This window comes from Thalassophryne amazonica, chromosome 6, assembly GCF_902500255.1.
Source record: "Thalassophryne amazonica chromosome 6, fThaAma1.1, whole genome shotgun sequence".
NCBI lineage: Eukaryota > Metazoa > Chordata > Actinopteri > Batrachoidiformes > Batrachoididae > Thalassophryne > Thalassophryne amazonica.
The window spans coordinates 108,776,360-108,801,054 of NC_047108.1; the positions used below are offsets into that span (position 1 = coordinate 108,776,360).

At 43.5% G+C, this 24,695-nt stretch overlaps 1 protein-coding gene across 2 annotated transcripts in view; it reads left to right on the top strand.

Annotated features, from left to right (window-relative positions):
* Positions 1–24,695, top strand: part of LOC117512881 (myelin transcription factor 1-like) — a 152,801-nt gene that overhangs the window by 9,795 nt on the left and 118,311 nt on the right. For both annotated transcript variants that reach the window (XM_034173119.1, XM_034173118.1), the window contains exons 6-7: positions 5,028–5,230; positions 7,426–7,641. In XM_034173119.1, the coding sequence (XP_034029010.1) occupies positions 5,028–5,230; positions 7,426–7,641 (419 nt within the window). The remainder of the gene's footprint in view (positions 1–5,027; positions 5,231–7,425; positions 7,642–24,695) is intronic.

The following is a 24,695-nucleotide window of genomic DNA, read 5'->3' on the forward strand; positions in this document are numbered from 1 at the left end:
TCATTTTGGTTTACATTCAGCCCAGAGCAAATGCAGCCACGGACACTGAACATATCACAGGCTCATTAAACAGGCTGGAACACATCTCACCGGACTCTCCAAAATTAATTTTGGGTGATTTTAATCACTGCTTCCTTGAGAAATCACTTAAAGGTTTTCAGCAGTACATCACTTGCACCACTCGCCAGGGGAAGACATTGAATAAATGGTACGGTTCTGTCCCAGATGCCTTTAGATCCATCTCAGGTCCCGCACAGTAGCATGGAGCAACTCTACAGTAGTTTGTGGAGTGGTGCCATAGATCATGTCTTGAGCTAAATGTGAGTAAGACCAAAGAGATGCTGGTGACTTTTTCTAACAGACACAGAGAGCTGCAGCATCCATCACTTTCATTCACGGGAAGCCGCTGGAGTTGGTGGAGGAGTATAAATACCTGGCCACCATCTTCAACAGCCTGCTGAAATTCTCCTTCAATACAGAGGAGATTCTCAGGAAGTGCCATCAGCAGCAGTATCTCCTGAGGAAACTCAATTCCTTTGGAGTCAGTAAAAACATCCTGCTAACGTTTTACTTTTCTTTTATAGAAAGTATTGTTACGTTCTCTGACTTTCTGGTTTTGTTCCATTTGCCTTCACAACAGGAATCAATCATAGAGAGCTCAGCCAGAGTCGGCTACAAACTTATTGGACTTCCCATCAGATCTCTTTTGACCATCTATGAGCAGCAAGTACTTAGGTTGGCTAAAAAGATTTTGTAGGATCCATCACATGCTCTGCACACTGCATCTGAGTGGCTCCCCTCAGGGTACCGACTTCTGTGCCCTGAGTGCAAGACACAGAGGAGAGTGACAGGGCTGTTCACCTCTTTAACTCCTCTTAAACCTTCTCCTTTTCTTTCCCTGACAGGAGTGAATTTTGTTTGCAGTCTCCTAATAATTTGCTTATGATATAACTATTTTTTTTCTGAAGTACAACCCCAATTCCAATGAAGTTGGGACGTTGTGTAAAATGTAAATAAAAACAGAATACAATGATTTGCAAATCCTCTTCAACCTATATTCAATTGAATACACCACAAAGACAAGATATTTAATGTCCAAACTGATAAACTTTATTGTTTTTGTGCAAATATTTGCTCATTTTGAAATGGATGCCTGCAACACATTTCAAAAAAGTTGGGACGGGGCAACAAAAGACTGGGAAAGTTGATGAATGCTCAAAGAACACCCAGTTGGAAACAGGTTAATGTCATGATTGGGTATAAAAGGAGCATCCCCAAAAAGCTCAGCTGTTCACAAGCAAAGATGGGGTGAGGATCACCACTTTGTGAACAACTGTGTGAAAAAATAGTCCAATAGTTTAAGAACATTGTTTCTCAATGTTCAATTGCAAGGAATTTAGGGATTCTATCATCTATAGTCCATAATATAATCAGAACATTCAAAAGAATCTGGAGAACTTTCGACACATAAGCAGCAAGGCCAAAAACCAACAATGAATGCCCGTGACCGTCAATCCCTCAGGTGGCACTGCATTAAAAACTGGCATCATTGTGTAAAGGATCTTACCGCATGGGCTCAGGAACACTTCAGAAAACCATTGTCAGTTAACACAGTTCATTGTCATCTCCCTGAGGAGATGATCAATTTTTATAGTCAAAGAAATAAGTGCATCTAGAGAAGTGGGTTCATCCTGGACTGCCAGCTCATCTTTGAGTGAATCAGATAAACCATTTATAAATCAATCAATCAATTTTTTTTTTAATATAGCGCCAAATCACAACAAACAGTTGCCCCAAGGTGCTTTATATTGTAAGGCAAGGCCATACAATAATTATGTAAAACCCCAACGGTCAAAACGACCCCCTGTGAGCAAGCACTTGGCTACAGTGGGAAGGAAAAACTCCCTTTTAACAGGAAGAAACCTCCAGCAGAACCAGGCTCAGGGAGGAGCAGTCTTCTGCTGGGACTGGTTGGGGCTGAGGGAGAGAACCAGGAAAAAGACATGCTGTGGAGGGGAGCAGAGATCGATCACTAATGATTAAATGCAGAGTGGTGCATACAGAGCCAAAAGAGAAAGAAACAGTGCATCATGGGAACCCCCCAGCAGTCTACGTCTATAGCAGCATAACTAAGGGATGGTTTCAGGGTCACCTGATCCAGCCCTAACTATAAGCTTTAGCAAAAAGGAAAGTTTTAAGCTTAATCTTAAAAGTAGAGAGGGTGTCTGTCTCCCTGATCTGAATTGGGAGCTGGTTCCACAGGAGAGGAGCCTGAAAAGCTGAAGGCTCTGCCTCCCATTCTACTCTTACAAACCCTAGGAACTACAAGTAAGCCTGCAGTCTGAGAGCGAAGCGCTCTATTGGGGTGATATGGTACTACGAGGTCCCTAAGATAAGATGGGACCTGATTATTCAAAACCTTATAAGTAAGAAGAAGAATTTTAAATTCTATTCTAGAATTAACAGGAAGCCAATGAAGAGAGGCCAATATGGGTGAGATATGCTCTCTCCTTCTAGTCCCCGTCAGTACTCTAGCTGCAGCATTTTGAATTAACTGAAGGCTTTTTAGGGAACTTTTAGGACAACCTGATAATAATGAATTACAATAGTCCAGCCTAGAGGAAATAAATGCATGAATTAGTTTTTCAGCATCACTCTGAGACAAGACCTGATTTTAGAGATATTGCGTAAATGCAAAAAAGCAGTCCTACATATTTGTTTAATATGCGCTTTGAATGACATATCCTGATCAAAAATGACTCCAAGATTTCTCACAGTATTACTAGAGGTCAGGGTAATGCCATCCAGAGTAAGGATCTGGTTAGACACCATGTTTCTAAGATTTGTGGGGCCAAGTACAATAACTTCAGTTTTATCTGAGTTTAAAAGCAGGAAATTAGAGGTCATCCATATCTTTATGTCTGTAAGACAATCCTGCAGTTTAGCTAATTGGTGTGTGTCCTCTGGCTTCATGGATAGATAAAGCTGGGTATCATCTGCGTAACAATGAAAATTTAAGCAATACAGTCTAATAATACTGCCTAAGGGAAGCATGTATAAAGTGAATAAAATTGGTCCTAGCACAGAACCTTGTGGATCTCCATAATTAACTTTAGTCTGTGAAGAAGATTCCCCATTTACATGAACAAATTGTAATCTATTAGACAAATATGATTCAAACCACCGCAGCGCAGTGCCTTTAATACCTATGGCATGCTCTAATGTCTGTAATAAAATTTTATGGTCAACAGTATCAAAAGCAGCACTGAGGTCTAACAGAATAAGCACAGAGATGAGTCCACTGTCCGAGGCCATAAGAAGATCATTTGTAACCTTCACTAATGCTGTTTCTGTACTATGATGAATTCTAAAACCTGACTGAAACTCTTCAAATAGACCATTCCTCTGCAGATGATCAGTTAGCTGTTTTACAACTACCCTTTCAAGAATTTTTGAGAGAAAAGGAGGTTTAAATGCCCTCCACAGTACAGCAGCGTTCCAGCCAGACCCTGAAGCTAGAACCCGGAATTCCACAGAATACACTGCCACACTGCGAGGCTCCTGACGAATTGACAAACTTCGGGAGGTCGTATGCCCTCACATCAGGTGGCTGAACACCATCCTAAATTTCCATTCAAAAGCGGTGTAATTGGTTACAAGGGAAGAACGCTGCTCCCAGAGTGCTGTGGCCCAGGACAGCGCTTCCGCTTGCAGGAGATTAACCAGGTAAGCTATCTTACTACTATTGGTGGAGTACAATGATGGGCGTTGAGAAAAGCGTAAGAAACTCGGCACAAGTATTAACATTTCCCAAAAAGGATTCAGGGTGACAAATGATTGGTTCATGCGAGGCAGCAGGAGAAGAGACTGTAGGCGGAGGTGGTGGAGCCGGTGGTGTCACTGTGGACTGAGACGGAGTGTGTGGAGATGTGACTTGCGCTAACTGTGTTGAAAGTGTTGTGATCAGTCAGTCTGACTGCACTACCTGTTGGGTCAAAGCTGACATTAGGCTGATCATAGTAGAAATCTGTTGTTGCTGTTGGTTCAGTACGTTCCCTGCGAGCTGATGGTCTGCCCGACCGGGTCCGCTTCCGATGAGTCCTTTAGGTGGCCAGAAAATTCTGTCATGGTTAAAACCAGAAAACAGTTTAGGACTCAATGTGCAGGGAGCCAACAACTCATTGTAAAGGAATAACAATCTGTTGAACAAGAATGGAATGAGATAAATGTACAAGTCCGTGAAGCAAGGCACTGGGAGGGAGAGACACCAACCGGACACAAAGTTGCTGTGGAGTCCCCAAAGTTAATGGTGCTTGGAACCAGGACCAGGTGGCCGAGTAAGAGCTGACTGGAGATGAAGTTACTTAAAACATGGGATAGAGTGTTAGAAACGCTGGAAAAAACATGAGCCAGAAACACCCTGGAGAGACAGAGGCCAGGATACCACGCAGGTACAACTGAGTTTCCGGCATTTGTGGCATGGCAGAAGAACCAGGGTTTAAATACTGCTGCTGATGAGTGGTGACAGGTGTTTCCAATCAGCTTGATGATGTGGAACCTGGAGAGACAGGAGGGGAAGGGGAGCAGAGCAGAGAGCAGATCCAAGACAGCAGAACAACATGAACACAACCCCAGAGACCAGGACAGACCCTCGCTGTGTACATGTGATTTCTTAGGCATTTTTAAAAATGATTTTTATTAATAAATGTGCAAAAAAAAAAAAAAAAAAAAAAGTGGAAAAAAATTAAGCACTGTGAACACTTTCTGGATGCTCTGTATAGTCACTCCCTGTAGGCCAAAGTATGTGTGTGCCAAGTTTGGCTCAATTCTGAGGTGCTGTTTGGACAGGACACACACACACACACACACACACACACACACACACACACACACACACACACACACACACACACACACACACACACACACACACACACACACACACACACACACACACACACACAAAGCATTAGCAGCTGCTGGGACTCATTGATGACAAACTTTGCTTGTCCATTTGTCCTCTTCAGCAAAGGTATTCCCAAAGGCTGCGTCCCCCACTCACAGTGCATCTGGGGAAATTTCCAAGAGCACCTCTGCCTCCAGTGGTTACGATTACAGCCAGGATGCTGAGGCAGCACACATGGCAGCAACAGCCATCCTCAACCTGTCCACACGCTGCTGGGAGAGACCAGAGATGCTCAGCGCCAAGCCCAGGGACCCCTGCTCCAAGGTACGCAGTCTGACTGCAGTCCTCGCTGAGGCGGAGTCTCTTCGCTCTGGAACTCTTCCAGAAGCCTTTAATTTGGCACATGATGAAATCATGATGATTTTTCACTTTTTTAAATTGCTTCGACCATTGGTTGCCAAATGCTGTAGTTCACTGCCGTCCCACCGGAAAGAAGTCTGACTTACTGCCGAGCACCCGAACACAGCTCTCGCTTTGTGAGTACAGAGATTGAATGGCCCTGAGAAGGGACCCCCTCACTCCATACTCCTGCAGCACCTCCAACAGAGTCTCCCGGGGTACCCGATCATACGCCTTCTCCAAGTCCACAAAACACATGTAGACTGGGTGGGCATACTCCCAGGCCCTATCCAGGATCTTTGTGAGAGTAAAGAGCTGGTTGGTTGTTCCATGACCAGGACGGAACCCGCATTGTTCCTCTTCAATCAGAGGTTCGACTATTGGTCGAACCCTCCTTTCCAGCACCCTGGAGAAGACTTTACCAGGGAGGCTGAGTAGTGTGATGCCCCTGTAGTTGGCACACACTCTCTGGTCCCCCTTTTTAAATTTGGGGACCACCACCCCAGTTTGCCACTCCTTAGGAACTGTCCCAGACCTCAACGCAGTGTTGAAGAAACGTCTCATCCAAGACAATCCCTCCACACCCAGAGCCTTCAGCATTTCTGGGCAGATCTCATCAACCCCAGGGGTTTTGCCACTGTGGAGTTGCTTGACTACCTCAGTGACTTCCACCAGGGAAATTGATGAAAATTCTCCATCAGCGTCCAGCTCTGCCCCTACTATAGAGGGTACGCCAGTCTGATGCAGGAGCTCCTCAAAGTGTTCCTTCCATCACCGAATAAAATCCTCAGTTGAGGTCAACAGAGTCCCATCCTTACTGTAGACAGCTTGGCTGGTTCCCCGTTTTCCCCTCCTGAGGTGTCTCATGATCCACCAGAAGCACCTTGGTGCTGACCAAAAGTCCTTCTCTATGGTTACTCTGAACTCCTCCCACACCCTCTGCTTTGCCTCCCCCACAGCAGAGGTTGCTTCCCTTTGGGCCTGTCGGTACCTTGCAACTACCTCCGGACTCCTCCAAGATAACATATCCCAGAAGTACTCCTTCAGTCAGACAGGTTCCCTGACCACCAGTGTCCACCATGGTGTTCGAGGGTTGCCACCCCTTGAGGCACCTAAGACCTTCAGGCCACAGCTCCCTGCTGCAGCTTCAGCAATGGAAGCTTTGAACATTGCCCATTCTGGTTCAATGCCCCCAACCTCCACAGGAATGCTAGAAAAGCTCTGCTGGAGGTGTGAATTGAAGATCTGTTGGACGGTGGGCTCCTTTAGATGTGCCCAGTGTGCCCGCACTATTCGTTTGGGCTTACCAGGTCTGTCCAAAGTCTTCCCCCATCCTCTGACCAAACTCGCCACTGGATGGTGATCATTTGACAGCTCTGCCCCATCCAGATCATGCGGCCTCAGATCAGATGATATGATCACAAAATCGATCATCGATCTTTGGCCTAGGGTGCTCTGGTACCACCAGATCTAACTGGTATCGCTCCACCTCCCACACAAGCTCTAGCTCCTTCCCCCACAGCAAGGTGATGTTCCACACAACCAGAGCTAGCCTCTTCCGCCCGGGTCTGGTCTGCCGAGGTTCTCGACTTTCACTGCCACCCATGGGACAGCGCACCTGTCCACCCTGTGGGCTCACCACCCACAGGGTGGACATGGAAGGTCCACGTTGCCTTTTCGGTCTGTGACCGACTGGGCTCTGTGGTAAGGCCAGCCACCAGGCACTCGCTGACAGGCCAGCCACCAGGCACTCGCTGACAGGCCCTACATCCAGGCCTGGCTCCAGACGGGGGCCGCAGGCTTCCTCTGGGCCAGGTCACGATTCCTCTGTGTCGTTCATGTCGTGTCTTGTGATTTTAAGAGACTGCGAATGGAATTCTTTTGCACAGTGCCCATGTTTCTAAATTTTATTTTATTTTATCTGTATGTTGCTTGTATTTTATCTGTTATTAATGTTCTCTTGATGATGTTAACCCGTCTATTATGACATGTGCTGCTGCCTTTCTTGACAAGGTCACCCTTGTAAAAGAGGTTTCGATCTCAGTGGGCTTTTTTATCTGGTTAAATAAAGATTGTGTATAGAGCTGAAGGTGTTCTCATGGTGCATGTAATCCTGTCAGGACCCAGACATCGAAGTCGATGAGAATGGAACCTTGGACCTCAGCATGAAGAAGACAAAGAGGGAAGGTATGCAGTCTCCAGAGCCTTCATCATCCTCGTCCTCATCCTCTCAAAACATTGGAACCAATTCTTCCCACGGTCATCCCCAGTCAGAGTGGGAGGAGCCCCTGGACTTTACTAAACCAAGTGCATTCAAGGAGGAGGAACATGAGGAGGTACGAACTCAGTCACGTTGGACGCACCGCAGAATGCTGTGGAACGTTGACATTTGTATAACTGTATGTTGCTCAGCTGTAACATACCTGTAGCCCCGGAGCTGCAGTCTGTCTGACCACTGCTCTCTGTGGTTTTAGATTATTTCTTCACTGAACTTTAAATCTATATTCACTGTTTGTCTTAAAACAAACAATCAAAAAAAAAAAAAAGATCAACAAAACACTGAAAAAGTCCTTTGATTTTATTTGACTGAAATGTGTCCATTAAATTTGATATATTTATTTCACCCCAAATCACAACAGGAGTCCACCCAGAGTGCTTCACAGGGGTCAGGTCTAACCTCACCAACCCCCCGAGCAACCACACAGGCACCAGTGGTCACGAAAAAATGCCGTCTGGTGGCTCGATCAGATAAATCAAATAAATCAAAGAATTTAAAAACATTTGAATCAAACAAGTTTGATTATTGTCCATCAGCAGCTGTCATCCAGGTGGTGCGTTCATAAAGAGTCATGCTCAGTGTGCTCATAAGTCCCCATTTTTTCAAAGTTCAGTGGTTACACGTTTCATCTGGCTGCGGCAGTGTCTGCCTGGGTGGTTCAATTCAATTTATATCATTTATATAACACCAAATCACAACAAAGTTGCCTCAAGGCACTTCATACAGTAAGGTCTAATCTATCTTACCAACCCCCACAGCAAGGCGACAGTGTAAGTAAAAAGGAAGAAACCTCAAGCAGACCAGACTCAGAGGGGTGACCTACTGCTTAGGCCATGCTAACAGTTACAAGGGTTTTACAGATTGTACAAAAGTTTGTTTTCAAACAGATGAATTAGAAGAGCAACAAAAACAGAGTCCTTAACTGAAAATACAGTAGAGTCTATCTTGGATCTCTAATTTATAATTTACAGCACCTGTACACTGCAGGCCAGGACCTTCAGTCAGATATGGGACAGGTGTAGCACCCCAAGGTCAGTCTGGTGCCTTGGTGGTGCTGGGCCAGGATCAGTCAGTGGTGTTGTCGGTGCCTCGGACAAAGAAAAAAGAGCAGAATTAGTTGACAGCAGAGAAAATACTTCAGTGATTGCCGGTCGCTAGCCCTAAACTTCACTAACAAACCCAGAATTTAGATAAACTTGAGGACGAGATGTGTTCCATTATTACTAAAATGAATTTAAATAAATTTAGTCTGTCAGGATTTTATGTGGATGAGATTACCAGCAGTTAACGGCATGTATAACTGAGTATCATTAGCATAGCAGTGAAAGGTAACCCAAAAATGCCACAATATGTGCCCAAGGGGTGCTATAGAAAGCAGGGGGCCTAAGACAGACCCCAGTGGAACCCCAAATGTCATTTCACTAAGGTTAGAGGCAGTGTTATTGTACAAAACAGTGAGAACGACTGGACAAGTATGACGTAAACCATGCAAGGGCAATCCCAGTAATCCCAAAATGATTCTCCAGCCTATCGAGTACAATATGATGATCCACAGTGTAAAACACAGCACCGAGATCTAACAGCACCAAAACAGTAGTGGTGTCTGAATCCATTGCAAGCAGAAGATCATTCACCACTTTAGTGAGAGCTGTTTCTGTGGAATGTTATTTTCTAAAAGCAGACTGCAGTGGCTCAAAAAGATTATTCTCAGTAAGATAGTCCACGAGCTGCCGTGAAACCACTTTTTCCAGAATTTTAGAGCAAAATGATAGATTTGATATCGGCCTGTACTTTTTCAATATGCTAGGGTCAAGATTAGATTTCTTAAGTAATGGTTTAATCACTGCAGATTTGAAACATTTAGGAACAGATCCAGAAGTTAACGAGAGATTAATAATTTCCAGCACAGTCGGCCCAAGAGTGGGCCACAGGTCCTTAAACAGTTTTGTTGGAATAGGATCAAATAAACAGTTGTGCTTTTTGTAGACGTTACAAGTTTCGTCAGCACGCCTAGTGAGATACTACAAAATTATGTAAATCTAGGTAATACCCAGTAGTGGTTTGTCAATAGGGGGTGCTAGGCTGCTGCCCCCTCTGAAATTTAACAGAGGAAAATCTACATAAACAGCAAAATTTATATTATATTAAAAAATACCATAAAATGACAGCCTGTCTGCACCTGTCATCATTTAATAAAAGGGGTTTCACAATGTATGGATTAGTGTACACTCGGGGATATTCCCGCTCATGCTATGCTAATCGGAGCTGGCTAGCAGGCTGCAGTGTGAGTAACGCCTTTTATTGTTTCCCATGTTTGCTGTTTCAAACGGTCGGCACCGATGCGTTGTGGCCCACAGCGGGGGTTCAAGACCTGAAGCGCCTCTCTGAGAAATGCAAACGGCACGAGAGCAGCCAAAGCCATTTAGACGACTGTTTAATAAAGCTGACTTTCTTTGGACGGCACAGCAGAGCTGAACGGCTACAGGATTAGCATCAGGAGGCACAACCAAGAGGTGACCAAAAATCAACACATTCTGTCAAGAATAATGGACAGTGTTCAATTTTGTGGAGCCTTTGAGTTGGCTTTAAGAGGCCATAATGAGAGAGCGGGATTATCCGTGGCTTGGTGGACTTTGTTGCCTCTCTTGATGGAGTGTTGAAAGAGCACCTGGAGAACGCCACAGGATTCAAGAAAACCTCAAAACGGTGCAAAATGAGCTGCTGGACTGCTTGCTGTCTGTTGTGAAGGAAGAAATCACCAACGAAGTCCAGAGCATGGACAGAGCATCCAATCAGACATATGAAACCGTGGATATTCCCACTCAGTCCCAGCTTGTGCTGGTACCGCGCTACATTGATAAAAAGAAACAACCTGCAGGAAAGATTTTCTTTTTTTAGTTCACCTTCATGCAGTCAGCTGCAGCAGAGTCCATCTCTAGCACTGAAAGAGTGTCGTGCTGCCATTCATCCTGAAGATCAGAAAAGTCAGCTCATTCTTCAGGCCTATGATGGAGCCGGCGTGATGAGAGGAGCCACTGCAGGCGTCCAGAGGAAGATACAAGACCTGGACCCCAACGCCCACAACACCCACTGCTACGCACATCAGCTCAACCTGATCATGCCACAGGCCACCTCTCATGTCAGGTGGAACTTTCACAGTGGAACATCAACACAGTGTTTGAGCACAGGGAGGACCTCATTCGCTGTTTTGAGACTATACGAGACTCTGGTGACTTTGAGCCCAGTACTATCAGAGAAGCAGGAGCCTTCATCATGCTACTGGAGCATCCAGATTTCAAGTTCTTCCTGCAACTTTTCCATCATACAATGCCACATGTGGACCTCCTCTATGCCAAACTTCAAAAGAAAACCACTGATTCAGTCCACATCAATGGCTGTATCCAGCAGTTCTAACAGGACATCCAACTGATCAGGTTATTATTATTATTATTATCATCATTATTCGTTTTCTTCTTATGATGATGATGATTCACGTTCTGCCTTTATTATTAATCCTCTTTATTTTCTGTTATTTTTGTAAATATTTTGTTGTCTACAGATATTCGCTCCATTCAATGGTTGGGCTAAGCAGTGAGGACAGCAGCAGCTCCCATCCACCAAAGAGACGTTGGTTACTGAGTCCAGAGAACCATCAGAGGATCGCAGAAGAGGTGAGATTGTACTGAAGAAAGAAATCAGTGTTCTCAGTTTGACAGCCTCCATTTTTGTTGTGAGAACAGGTCGGCTGGTGTCATAGTGGAGCAGATAACTGTAGCAATTCTGGAAACAAGCACCAAAATTGGCACACATACACCTTAAACATGAACTCTTTTGAAAAAACTGATTGGCCACTTGAGTTTTCAGTAGGTAGCCAGGTAGGGGTCAAATGAAGAATTACACAGGAGTCAAAATTTAAAAATGCTCCAGTCATATTGAAAACTATACAATATTGTTTGTTTAATCAGAAAGATTCCAAAAAGGTATAGTTTGGACTATTTATGACTGAATGTTCTGGAGTTATGGGGTAAAAATAGCAAAAATGGTGACAAAGGTCAATTTCAGTTTGTACAGGGGTCAAAAGTTAAAACTGCTCCAATTTTGGTAAAAACAATGAAAATTATTCATTGAGTTAACAGGGTTTTAAAGGAATAGTTTGCACCTTGTGTCATGCTTAGTTATCATGTTACAGGGTAACATTTCACATGTCATAGAATCCAATGGACATTGGCCTTGTTTGACCTTTACTTTGGAGACCAAACATTCAACACAGTCAAAACTATTCCATTTATTAATCCTATTCGCTCAACCAATAATTTGCACCACTTTTTTACCAAGACTGGAGCAACTTTAACTTTTGACCCCTGTACAAACTGAATCTGACCTTTGTCACCATTTTTGATATTTTTACCCCATAACTCTAGAACATTCAGTCACAGATAGCCCAAACTATACCTTTTTGGAATCTTTGTGATCAGACAAATAATGTGGTGTAGTTTTCAATATGACTGTGGCATTTTTAAATGTTGACCCCTACCTGGCTGCCTGTTCAAAATTCAAGTGGCCAATCAGTTTTTTTCAAGTGTTAATGTCTAAGGAGTATTTGTGCCAAATTTGGTGTTTGTTTCACCATTTGAAAGATTCCTCTTTAAATATTCTGTTATCAAATCAAATCAATTTTATTTATATAGCACCAAATCACAACAAACAGTCACCCCAAGGCGCTTTATATTGTAAGGCAAAAGCCATACAATAATTACAGAAAAACCCCAACGGTCAAAACGACCCCCTATGAGCAAGCACTTGGCGACAGTGGGAAGGAAAAACTCCCTTTTAACAGGAAGAAACCTCCAGCAGAACCAGGCTCAGGGAGGGGCAGTCTTCTGCTGGGACTGGTTGGGGCTGAGGGAGAGAACCAGGAAAAAGACATGCTGTGGAGGGGAGCAGAGATCAATCACTAATGATTAAATGCAGAGTGGTGCATAAAGAGCAAAAAGAGAAAGAAACACTCAGTGCATCATGGGAACCCCCCAGCAGCCTAAGTCTATAGCAGCATAACTAAGGGATGGTTCAGGGTCACCTGATCCAGCCCTAACTATAAGGTTTTTCAAAAAGGAAAGTTTTAAGCTTAATCTTAAAAGTAGAGAGGGTGTCTGTCTCCCTGATCCAAACTGGGAGCTGGTTCCACAGGAGAGGAGCCTGAAAGCTGAAGGCTCTGCCTCCCATTCTACTCTTACAAACCCTAGGAACTACAAGTAAGCCTGCAGACTGAGAGTGAAGTGCTCTATTGGGGTGATATGGTACTATGAGGTCCCTAAGATAAGATGGGACCTGATTATTCAAAACCTTATAAGTAAGAAGAAGAATTTTAAATTCTGGTCAGTACTCTAGCTGCAGCATTTTGAATTAACTGAAGGCTTTTCAGGGAACTTTTAGGACAACCTGATGATAATGAATTACAATAGTCCAGCCTAGAAGAAATAAATGCATGAATTAGCTTTTCAGCATCACTCTGAGACAAGACCTGAGACAAGATTTTAGAGCTATTGCGCAAATGCAAAAAAGTAGTCCTACATATTTGCTTAATATGCACATTGAAGGACATATCCTGATCAAAAATGACTCCAAGATTTCTCACAGTATTACTGGAGGTCAGGGTAATGCCATCCAGAATAAGGATCTGGTTAGACACCATGTTTCTAAGATTTGTGGGGCCAAGTACAATAACTTCAGTTTTATCTGAATTTAAAAGCAGGAAATTAGAGGTCATCCATGTCTTTATGTCTGTAAGACATTCCTGCAGTTTAACTAATTGGTGTGTGTCCTCTGGCTTCATGGATAGATAAAGCTGGGTATCTGCGTAACAATGAAAATTTAAGCAATGCTTTCTAATAATAATGCCTAAGGGAAGCATGTATAAAGTGAACAAAATCGGTCCTAGCACAGAACCTTGTGGAACTCCATAATTAACCTTAGTCCGTGAAGAAGACTCCCCATTTACATGAACAAATTGTAATCTATTAGATAAATATGATTCAAACCACTGCAGCGCAGTGCCTTTAATACCTATGGCATGCTCTAATCTCTGTAATAAAATTTTATGGTCAGCAGTATCAAAAGCTGCACTGAGGTCTAACAGGACGAGCACAGAGATGAGTCCACTGTCTGAGGCCATAAGAAGATCATTTGTAACCTTCGCTAATGCTGTTTCTGTACTATGATGAATTCTGAAACCTGACTGAAACTCTTCAAATAGACCATTCCTCTGTAGATGATCAGTTAGCTGTTTTACAACTACCCTTTCAAGAATTTTTGAGAGAAAAGGAAGGTTGGAGATTGGCCTATAATTAGCTAAGATAGCTGGGTCAAGTGATGGCTTTTTAAGTAATGGTTTAATTACTGCCACCTTAAAAGCCTGTGGTACATAGCCAACTAATAAAGATAGATTGGTCATATTTAAGATCGAAGCATTAATTAACGGTAGGGCTTCCTTGAGCAGCCTGGTAGGAATGGGGACTAATAGACATGTTGATGGTTTGGAGGAAGTAACTAATGAAAGTAACTCAGACAGAACAATCGGAGAGAAAGAGTCTAACCAAATACCAGCATTACTGAAAGCAGTCGAACATAAAGATATGTCTTTGGGATGGTTAATAATAATTTTTTCTCTAATAGTTAAAATTTTATTTGCAAAGAAAGTCATGAAGTCATTACTAGTTAAAGTTAAAGGAATACTCGGCTCAATAGAGCTCTGACTTTGTCAGCCTGGCTAAAGTGCTGAAAAAAAAACCTGGGGTTGTTCTTATTTTCTTCAATTAGTGATGAATAGTAAGATGTCCTAGCTTTACGGAGGGATTTTTATAGAGCAACAGACTCTTTTTCCAGGCTAAAGATCTTCTAAATTAGTGAGACGCCATTTCCTCTCCAGCTTAAGGGTTATCTGCTTTAAGCTGCGAGTTTGTGGGTTATACCACGTAGTCAGGCACTTCTGATTTAAGGCTCTCTTTTTCAGAGGAGCTACAGCATCCAGAGTTGTGCTCAATGAGGATGTAAAGCTATTGACGAGATAATCTATCTCACTCACAGAGTTTAGGTAGCTACTCTGCACTGTGTTGGTATATGGCATTGAAGAACATAAAGAAGGAATCATATCCTTAAACCTAGTTACAGCGCTTTTAGAAAGACTTCTACTGTAATGAAACTTATTCCCCACTGCTGGGTAGTCCATTAAAGTAAATATAATGTTATTAAGAAATGATCAGACAAAAAGGGGTTTTCAGGGAATACTGTTACGTCTTCAATTTCTATGCCATATGTCAGAACAAGATCTACGAGGTCTGTCCATAAAGTATAGGTCCTTTTTATTTTTTTCAAAACCTATATGGATTTCATTCATATGTTTTTACGTCAGACATGCTTGAACCCTCGTGCGCATGCGTGAGTTTTTCCACGCCTGCTGGTGACGTCATTCGCCTGTGAGCACTCCTTGTGGGAGGAGTCGTCCAGCCCCTCGTCGGAATTCCTTTGTCTGAGAAGTTGCTGAGAGACTGGCGCTTTGTTTTATCAAAATTTTTTCTAAACCTGTGAGACACATCGAAGTGGACATGGTTCGAAAAATTAAGCTGGTTTTCAGTGAAAATTGTAACGGCTGATGAGAGATTTTGAGGTGACACTGTCGCTTTAAGGACTTCCCACAGTGCGAGACGTCGCACAGCGCTCTCAGGCGGCGTCATCAGCCTGTTTCAAGCTGAAAACCTCCACATTTCAGGCTCTATTGATCCAGGACGTCGTGAGAGAACAGAGAAGTTTCAGAAGAAGTCGGTTTCAGCATTTTATCCGGATATTCCACTGTTAAAGGAGATTTTTTTAATGTAAGACAGCCGCCGCGACGCTCCACCACAGGAAAAACACCTCTGTTGGAAGCCTTAAGGACAAGTTGGAACATATCCAGCTGTTAAACAATTTCTCATATACTCACTCCACTGAAAGCCATCAAAAGCCGCCTGGATTTTACAAATGGTTATCAACACGGAGGTGTTTTTCCTGTGCCGCCGCTCCGCGCCGGCTGCGTCCTGACGCGCGGACCCGTCCGCACATCTTTCATTAAAAAAATCTCCTTTAACAGTGGAATATCCGGATAATATGCTGAAACCGACTTCTTCTGAAACTTCTCTGTTCTCTCACGATGTCCTGGATCAATAGAGCCTGAAATGTGGAGGTTTTCAGCTTGAAACAGGCTGATGACACCGCCTGAGAGCGCAGCGCGACGTCTCGCACCGTGAAAAGTCCTTAAAGCGACAGTATCACCTCAAAATCTCTCATCAGCCGTTAAAATTTTCACTCAAAACCAGCTTAATTTTTTGAACCATGTCCACTTCGATGTGTCTCACAGGTTTAGAAAAAAGTTTGATCAAACAAAGCACCAGTCTCTCAGCAACTTCTCAGACAAAGGAATTCCGACGAGGGGCTGGACGACTCCTCCCACAAGGAGTGCTCACAGGCGAATGACGTCACCGACAGGTGTGGAAAAACTCACGCATGCGCACGAGGGTTCATGCATGTCTGACGTAAAAACATATGAATGAAATCCATATAGTTTTTGAAAAAATAAAAAGGACCTATACTTTATGGACAGCCCTCGTAAAGTGTGGCTAAGGTGGTGGGTGGGCTCATTTACATTTTCAGCAACGCCAACTGAGTCTAATAATAGATTAAATGCAGTGTTGAGGCTGTCATTCTCAGCATCTATGTGGATGTTAAAATCACCCACTATAATTATCTTATCTGAGCTAAGCACTAAGTCAGACAAAAGGTCTGAAAATTCACAGAGAAACTCACAGTAACGACCAGGTGGACGATAACAAATAAAACTGGTTTTTGAGACTTCCAATTTGGATGGACAAGACTAAGAGTCAAGCTTTCAAATGAATTAAAGCTCTGTCTGGGTCTTTGATTAATTAATAAGCTGGAGTGGAAGATTGCTGCTAATCTTCCTCCTCGACCCGTGCATTCGAGCACAGTTAGTGTGACTGGGGGGGTGTTGACTCATTTAAACTAACATTCATCCTGCTGTAACCAGGTTTCTGTAAGGCAGAATAAATCAATATGTTGATCAATTATTATATCATTTACTAAAAGGGACTTAGAAAAGAGAGACCTAATGTTTAATAGACCACATTTAACTGTTTTAGTCTGTGGTGCAGTTGAAGGTGCTATATTTTTTCTTTTTGAATTTTTATGCTTAAATAGATTTTTGCTGGTTATTGGTGGTCTGGGAGCAGGCACCGTCTCTACAGTGATGGGGTATTGGGGGGATGGCAGGGGGAGAGAAGCTGCAGAGAGGTGTGTAAGACTACAACTCTGTTTCCTGGTCCCAACCCTGGATAGTCACGATTTGGAGGGTTTAATAAAATTGGCCAGATTTCTAGAGATGAGAGCTGCTCCATCCAAAGTGGGATGATGCCGTCTCTCCTAACAAGACCAGGTTTTCCCCAGAAGCTTTGACAATTATCTATGAAGCCCACCTCATTTTTTGGACACCACTCAGAGACAGCCAGCAGTTCAAGGAGAACATGCGGCTAAACATGTTGTTGGGTATTTTCTCCTCCAAACATTTTTAAAACCTTTAACAAGACAAACAGAGTCAAGAAACACCAGTGAGACAGAAAGTCAAATTTTACGCGCGGAGTGCAGTCAGGCTGTACACCAAGGCTACACTAAAGTCTGGCCTGCACTCCGCTCTTTTTATTAGTGAATCCCTCATCACATAAACAAAAACTTGTCCTAAGGGTGGGGGAATGACGCAAGACAAGTTTCTTCCCGTAACATAAACACACACGTCAATAAGTGCAGCTGTAAGCAAAAACAGTTTATTTCTTTTACTCTTATCGTCGAAGGTCAGCACATCTCGTTCGTCTGTTGCAGTTATCAGCTGTTCTGCATCTGCCTGGAACACTAAGCATCACATCACAATCAGTCAAAATTCAACCTTCAGTTCTTTTACTCCCAGTTCATGACTGACCCCGTCATGCTTCACTCCCAGTCGTTAACGGCTACAAAAACAAGTTGTATAATAATAATAAGTACATCCAGCTCTTCATTCCCAGTTCAGATTGACCCCAGCATGCTAAAACAAGGTTGAACAACACGTACATTCTTGGGTTTAAGTGCAAACAGCACAACACCGTTCTCATGAGAAAGAAGACAAGGTACAAATGTTTAACAGTGATAACATATATATATATATATAAAATCCTTAACACGTCACTCCCGGTCCGATTGGGGAGGGGCCCAGAGAAAACTACAGAGTCCGACATTGTTTTTGCAAAGTTACACACCGATTCAATATTAATTTTAGTGACCTCCGATTGGCGTAACCGGATGTCATTACTGCCGACGTGAATTACAATCTTACCAAATTTACGCTTAGCCTTAGCCAACAGTTTCAAATTTCCTTCAGTGTTGCCTGCTCTGGCCCCCGGAAGACAATTGACTATGGTTGCTGCTGTCGCTAACTTCACATTTCTCAAAACAGAGTCGCCAATAACCAGAGTTTGATCCTCGTGTGTCGCCGAGTGGGGAAAAATGGTTAGAGATGTGAATCGGTTGGTGGTGTACAGGGGGCTTCTGTTTAGAACTATGCTTCTTCCTCACAGTCACCCAGCCGGCCTGCTTTCCCGGCTGCTCAGAATCTGCTGGGGACAGCTAAGCTAGCTTGGTCCGCACCAACTACAGGGGCCTGGCTAGCTGTAGGATTTTCCAAGGTGTGGAGCCGAGTCTCCAATTCGCCCAGCCTGGCCTCCAAAGCTACAAACAAGCTACACTTATTACAAGTACCGTTACTGCTAAAGGAGGCCGAGGAATAACTAAACATTTCACACCCAGCACAGAAAAGTGGGGGAGAGACAGGAGAAGCTGCCATGCTAAACTGGCTAAGAGCTAATAGCTGCGCTAAGCTAGCGGATTCCTAAAAACACACAAAGTGAAGAATGTGAAAATAATTTAGAGGTGATTCAGCAGAGAGGGTACTTTAGTTAAGGCACGTGAAGATTACACTGTGAAATAAATTGTTATCTAGATCAATCTAACTACGCAGATTAAACAGCTAACAGATACAGCAAAACACCGCTGTGCTCCGGAACAGGAAGTGATACAATACCGCAGTGAGAGCCAACCACCAGTAGAGTGTTATCTGCTTCACTATGAGCTGTCTGCCCTCTTGTGGTGCATGGTTGTAAATTGTTTTTTTTCTTTGTTTTTGTTTTGTAATTTTTTTACTGTAAATCTATATGAAAATGGATTGCATAGTTTTACCTTTAGGTTTAAAGCATCATATTCATTGTAGATCAGATTATATTTGTGCTGTGAATCTTAATCCATGAGACGTCACGTATAAAACAGGACACTGTTCATCTGACACAAGAAATTACTTTAAAATGGTGGAAATGACAAAGTAAATCTTTGTTTTGTGCGATCAGGTTATATTGTGGTTGTTTTGGTAGTCAGTTTTTTTTATTCTCTCTGTAGGATTGCGACACCATATTAGGACAGACAAAGGAATGATTCTCCTTCACCAGCCATCTCATCAGTGCCACGTTGCTGCAGGGAGATGGGTTCACACAGTACAACATCAGATTTCCGGAAGATGCCCTCAGCAGCACCTTGAAGGCCGAGCCAATGCTCAATGGAAGCAAGCTGAAGACAGAGCTCAGTCTCTACAGCACGTAGGAGTTCAAGACCTGCTGTGGGCCTTTTCCGGTTGTTCATGGAAAATAATATTGGCGAGGTCTTTTCAGAGACTGTTACTCTCCAAAAGATCCTCATCACCACACCCATGACCACTGCAGAAGCTGAGAGGTGCTTCTCCACCTTGAAAAGAATCAAAACTTTTCTCAGAAACACCATGAACCAGGAGAGGTTGAATGCACTGGACATGATGCTGTCAACGGAAAAGAAACTGCTGACGTAGCTGATGGACTTTAATCAGAGAGTCATTGAGAAATTTACAGTCCAGAAAGAAAGGAGGGCAAAATTTCTGTTCAAATAGTGTCTCTGAATGTGTTGGGCAGCAATAAAGTAGGTTGTGCTGTGACTTTGATTTGTCTTTAGTTTCTGCTTTTGTTGCCCTGGTATGAAATGGTTTTTTATTTTGTTTCTGCCAAAGGTGCGCCCCCTTAAAATTTTTAGCACCAGCCGCCACTGGTAACACATCAGTAATGGCGCCCACCCCAATAGCAGGGTGTGAGTAATAGGTCCGCTTTGGAGCCAGTAGTGCATGCTTATAGTCTAAGATAGCATCACAACACGCAAGGTGGAATACTTCTAATTTTGAACTACGCCATTTCCGTTCTAGACCTCTAGCCTTATGCTTGAGGTCATGCAAGTAATCATTGAACCAAGGTGACTCTGTTTTGGGGGGCATGGTTTTAATAAAGGTAGCGCAATCATGTCGAATGTGGTTTTGAGAGCTGAGTTTAAACTATCCACAAGACTGTCTACTGATTGGGCATTTGCCATATGTGAAGCTAAGACATCAGACAGTCTTGATCCAAGTTCAATCGTAGTTGAACTTTTGATGTATCACTGTATTGATAAATAAGGTTCTTGTTCCAGTAAACACCGCAATGAGACTGTAAACCTAATAAGTGAGTGATCAGAGACCACTGACACAAGAGGCATGATGTCAATATTCGTGACAGCGATACAATGAACGAGAACCAAATCCAGGGTATTTCCACTAATGTGTGTCGAACCCTGAATACATTTGTAGCCCTTCTAACACTCACGAATTAAATGAGTGGGCTCTGGGTTCTGTTTGTCCTGCTCTATGTTTACTTAAAAGATTAATATTTTGGATCTCTGCACTGTATTAAAATTAAGGACCAAACACCAAATCTGAGCGTAATGAGGCACACCTGACACAAGGTATAACGTATGAACAATAACCCACCCTTTTATTAAAATAATAAATGACAAATAAAAGTGTTCTCTGATTAAAAAAAAAAAAAAAAGTAATAGCAGGCTCTTCCCCTCTAAAACACAAAAATCCAACACACAGTGTGTTACTCAAAGTTGACAGTCCAATCTAGTTTAACGCAATGTTTCTTAACTAATGCTAAGGCCGGCAAACCATAAGTTAACACTACGTTGCAGGCCTGTATTGATGCTTGTGTTCGTGGAGACCAAAAACTTAGAGATCACTTCACTCAAAGAGCAAACAAAATAAACTTAAGGTACCTTGTGTAAGTGTTAATCCCACCAGATTCAACCTGTTGTGTGTAGTTCTCGGTCCAAGTGAAAACACAGCTCGGCATTACCAGTCACAGCTCCTTTAGTAAGAAGGGTGCGTGGTCCACGCCCAGTCACGAACTCCTTGTGCTTGTCTCCCACTGTTCACAGAGACACTCAGAGTTGCAGGTGGCTCAGAGTACTTTCTGGGTCCAGTTTCTCATTGTCCAGTTCAGTAACGATGCTCTACCAGCTCCCCGGTCCTGCTGATTTAGCAAAAGGCAGCTTAGCAGTCCTTTAGCGAGCTAATTAGCGTCGGCTAATTGCTATGCCAGAAGCTAGCGGCAAAAAACAGTTCAAAGAGCTTCGAGTAGGAGCTCAAAAGTCCTCCACCACAAACTTTAGCATAGATACTTAAAGTGGATTATCTTAGGGACAAAACCACAACACAGATAACTGTTGTATTTACAAGACAAGCAAACTCTTCAAGAAAGGCTGCCAACCCATGGCCGTCTGAACCAGATCTCTCTATTTTTTTTACTCCCTCCTCTCCAAAAAACTTGCGTGGCGTTCAAGGACAGTCTGTGTGTAGGAAAATAACACATCTCACAGGTAGCATTTTAAGAATGAACATTTTTAATAAACAAAAAAATAAATGAATTTACTCTTTTTTACCTATTTATATATTTATGAACTCATCTATGATTACTCCATGGACTTTTTAATACATCGATTATTTGTCTGGGCTACACCCTCCCCCCTCTAAATGTCTGGTGTCCCCAACAGACTACCAAAGAACTCTAAACCAGAGAAGCAGTATAACCCTTATGTGTATGGTGCATATTAATCTTGTCCAATAGTAATCACAACCCCTCTATGGATGATTGTGATTGGCTGATCTTTAACTTATGATGAACCTGGAAAAGCTAAACGTACTACGGGTTTAACGGTTCTCTTAGGTTTAATGTCAGGAATTGTAGCCAAATGGTTACGAGGTGTTTTCTGTTTTGGGACCCTGACAGACCGCGGCGTTCGGGTGTCCATCTCCGACTCTGGGGTAGGCACCTGGACTTGCACATCTTCTTGATCCGATTCTTCTTGATTTGTCTCAGGCTCACTAACCAAATTAGGCTCCATAACATCCTCCAGTTGTGCTTCGTCATTTGCACTTTCTTCATCTGAAGAGCTTTCATCATCGTCACTTTCTTGATCATTGATTAGAGTCTCTTGCAGTATCTCTTGAGGTCTGAGGGCATGCTTTATAACTTCTTGAACTCTTTCTCTTGTGTAATATGGTCTTTGAGGTTCATAGTACTCATACTCTGACGGCGAGTCTGTATCTTGAGGCTCCAGCACAACTGTCGATTGCTTTGAGGGCTTAGCCTTTGTACCATTCTTTTCTTTGTGGGGGACTGGCAGTTTCACATGCTGTCCAATAGGCAGTATATGGTCTCTGTGGACTGTCTTAACTTTTCCACTCCCACTTTCTTTTTTCAGTTGGTAGACAGGAAGGTTTGGCATTTTCCCAACAACTTTGTAAGGTACTGGACTCCATCTTGGTTGCAACTTGTGTTTTCCCTTTAGGCCCCAGTTCTGTCGTAAGACTCTGTCACCAACTTCTAAGGACTGGAAACCAACTATTTTGTCATAACTGTTCTTGTTCTTCCAGTGAGCTTTGTCTGCCATCTCAGAGGCCAACTTGTAGGCTTGATGCAGATCTTCCTTCAACTTTGACACATAACGAGAATGACTCCACAGTTGTGTCAAGGGATGTCCCAAAACACAAGTCTACTGGCAACCTTGCTTCTCGGCCAAACATGAGAAAATAAGGTGAGAAACCAGTAGCATCACATTTTGTGCTGTTATAGGCATGGACCAAATAAGGGACATGTTGACTCCACTGCCTCTTTTTTCTTCACTCAGAGTGCCCAGCATAGAAAGCAAGGTGCAGTTGAACCTCTCAGGCTGCGGGTCTCCTTGTGGATGATAAGGGGTAGTCCGCGACTTCCTTATCCCCATGATCTTGAGTAAGTCTTTAATCAGGGGACTTTCGAAATCACGGCCCTGATCAGAATGGATACAGGCTGGTAGGCCATAGTGGACAAAATATTTATCAGCAAGGGTCTTGGCCACCATTTGAGCAGTTTGGTTCTTGGTTGGGAACGCCTGGGCATAGCGTGTAAAATGATCTGTGACTACCAATACATTTCCCATGCCTCTTGAATCTGCCTCCATGGAGAGGAAGTCGATGCACACCAAGTCCATAGGACCACTACTGGAAATCTGGTGAAGCGGTGCAGCTTTCTGGGCGGGAGATTTGCGTGTGACACATTCACCACAGTTCTTGATGTGTTGCTCAACATCTTGTGACATTTTTGGCCAGAAGAACCTTTTACGAATTAAGTCAATGGTTCTTTCAATGCCAAGGTGTCCTGACTCATTGTGAACAGATTTTAGTACACTGCCATTGTATTGTTTGGGCAGGAGGAGCTGGGTTACCTCTTCATCACAAGGTCGCTTGGTGACACGATAGAGCAATCCATCTCGCATAGTCAGTTTGTCTTTTTCACGTTTCATGTGTGATATCTCAGGACTCGTATCTGTCCACTGGTTCTGCTGCAGTGCTCGGATGGCAGGTCCAATTACTGGATCCTGTTGTTGAGCCTTTGCCAGATCAACATTTGAAACATGTTCCAATGACTGAAGCTCCATTTGCAGTGGGAAAGCATAGAGATCTGGAACACAATCTGGGGGAGCTCCAATTTGGTCGACACACCGAGGGGAACTATCTGATATTTCAGACACCTGGACTCTTTGACAGATCGACTTAACCGCTGACTCAGTTATGGTTTCCCATTCAGTGGCTGGGTCTGCCTGAGGAAAGCGTCTGGAGAGAATGTCTCCATCAATGTTGTGCTTTCCCGCTCTGTACTGGACATCAAAGTCATACGTGGACAAAGCAGCAAGCCATCTATGCCCCACTGCGTTGAGCCTGGCTGTCGAGAGCACGTACGTCAAAGGGTTATTATCGGTACGTACCGTAAAACGAGCTCTGTACAGATAATCATGAAAGCGCTCTACTACTGCCCACTTTAGAGACAGGAACTCCAGGTGATGTATGGGGTACCGTTTTTCAGACTGGCTCAGTTTCCTACTAGCAAACGCAACTGGCCTTAAGCCATCCTCTTGCTGGTGATAAAGGACTGCGCCAAGTCTTTTGAAGCTAGCATCCACATGAAGGATGTATGGCTTGGCAGGATCTGCGAAGGCTAGTACGGGTGCATGGGTCAAGCAGTAGATTATATGGTGGAAAGCATGGGTGCAGGAGTCATCCCACCGCTCACCCAAGGGCTCTGACTCTTTCAAGTAAGTTTTGGTGGGATCTGGGCATTTTTTCTGGCTCTTTTGGGTTGGAGCATAGCCTTTAGTCAGCTCTGTAAGTGGTCTCACAATAGTGGCATAGTTGGCTATAAACCTTCGGTAGTACCCACAAAAACCCAAAAAAAGACCTCAGAGTCTTTAGATCTTGGGGCTGAGGCCAAGTGGTTACGGCCTCAATTTTCTGTGGATCGGGAGAGATGCCCTGGGCAGACACAATATGTCCGAGGTACTTCACCTGAGGCTGACAGAATTGGCACTTGTCCAGGGAGATCTTTAGTCCGGCCTCTCCAAGACGATCCAGTGCTTTGAGGAGCCTTTCCTCATGTTCCTCCAGTGACTTTCCAAAGACAATCAGGTCATCCAGGTAGACCAGGATCTGAAGTAGGTTCATGTCCCCAACTGTCTTTTCCATTAACCTTTGGAACGTTGCAGGCGCTCCAGTTATTCCCTGTGGCATTCTCTCGAATTGGAAAAAACCAAGCGGGCAAATGAATGCCGTTTTCTCCT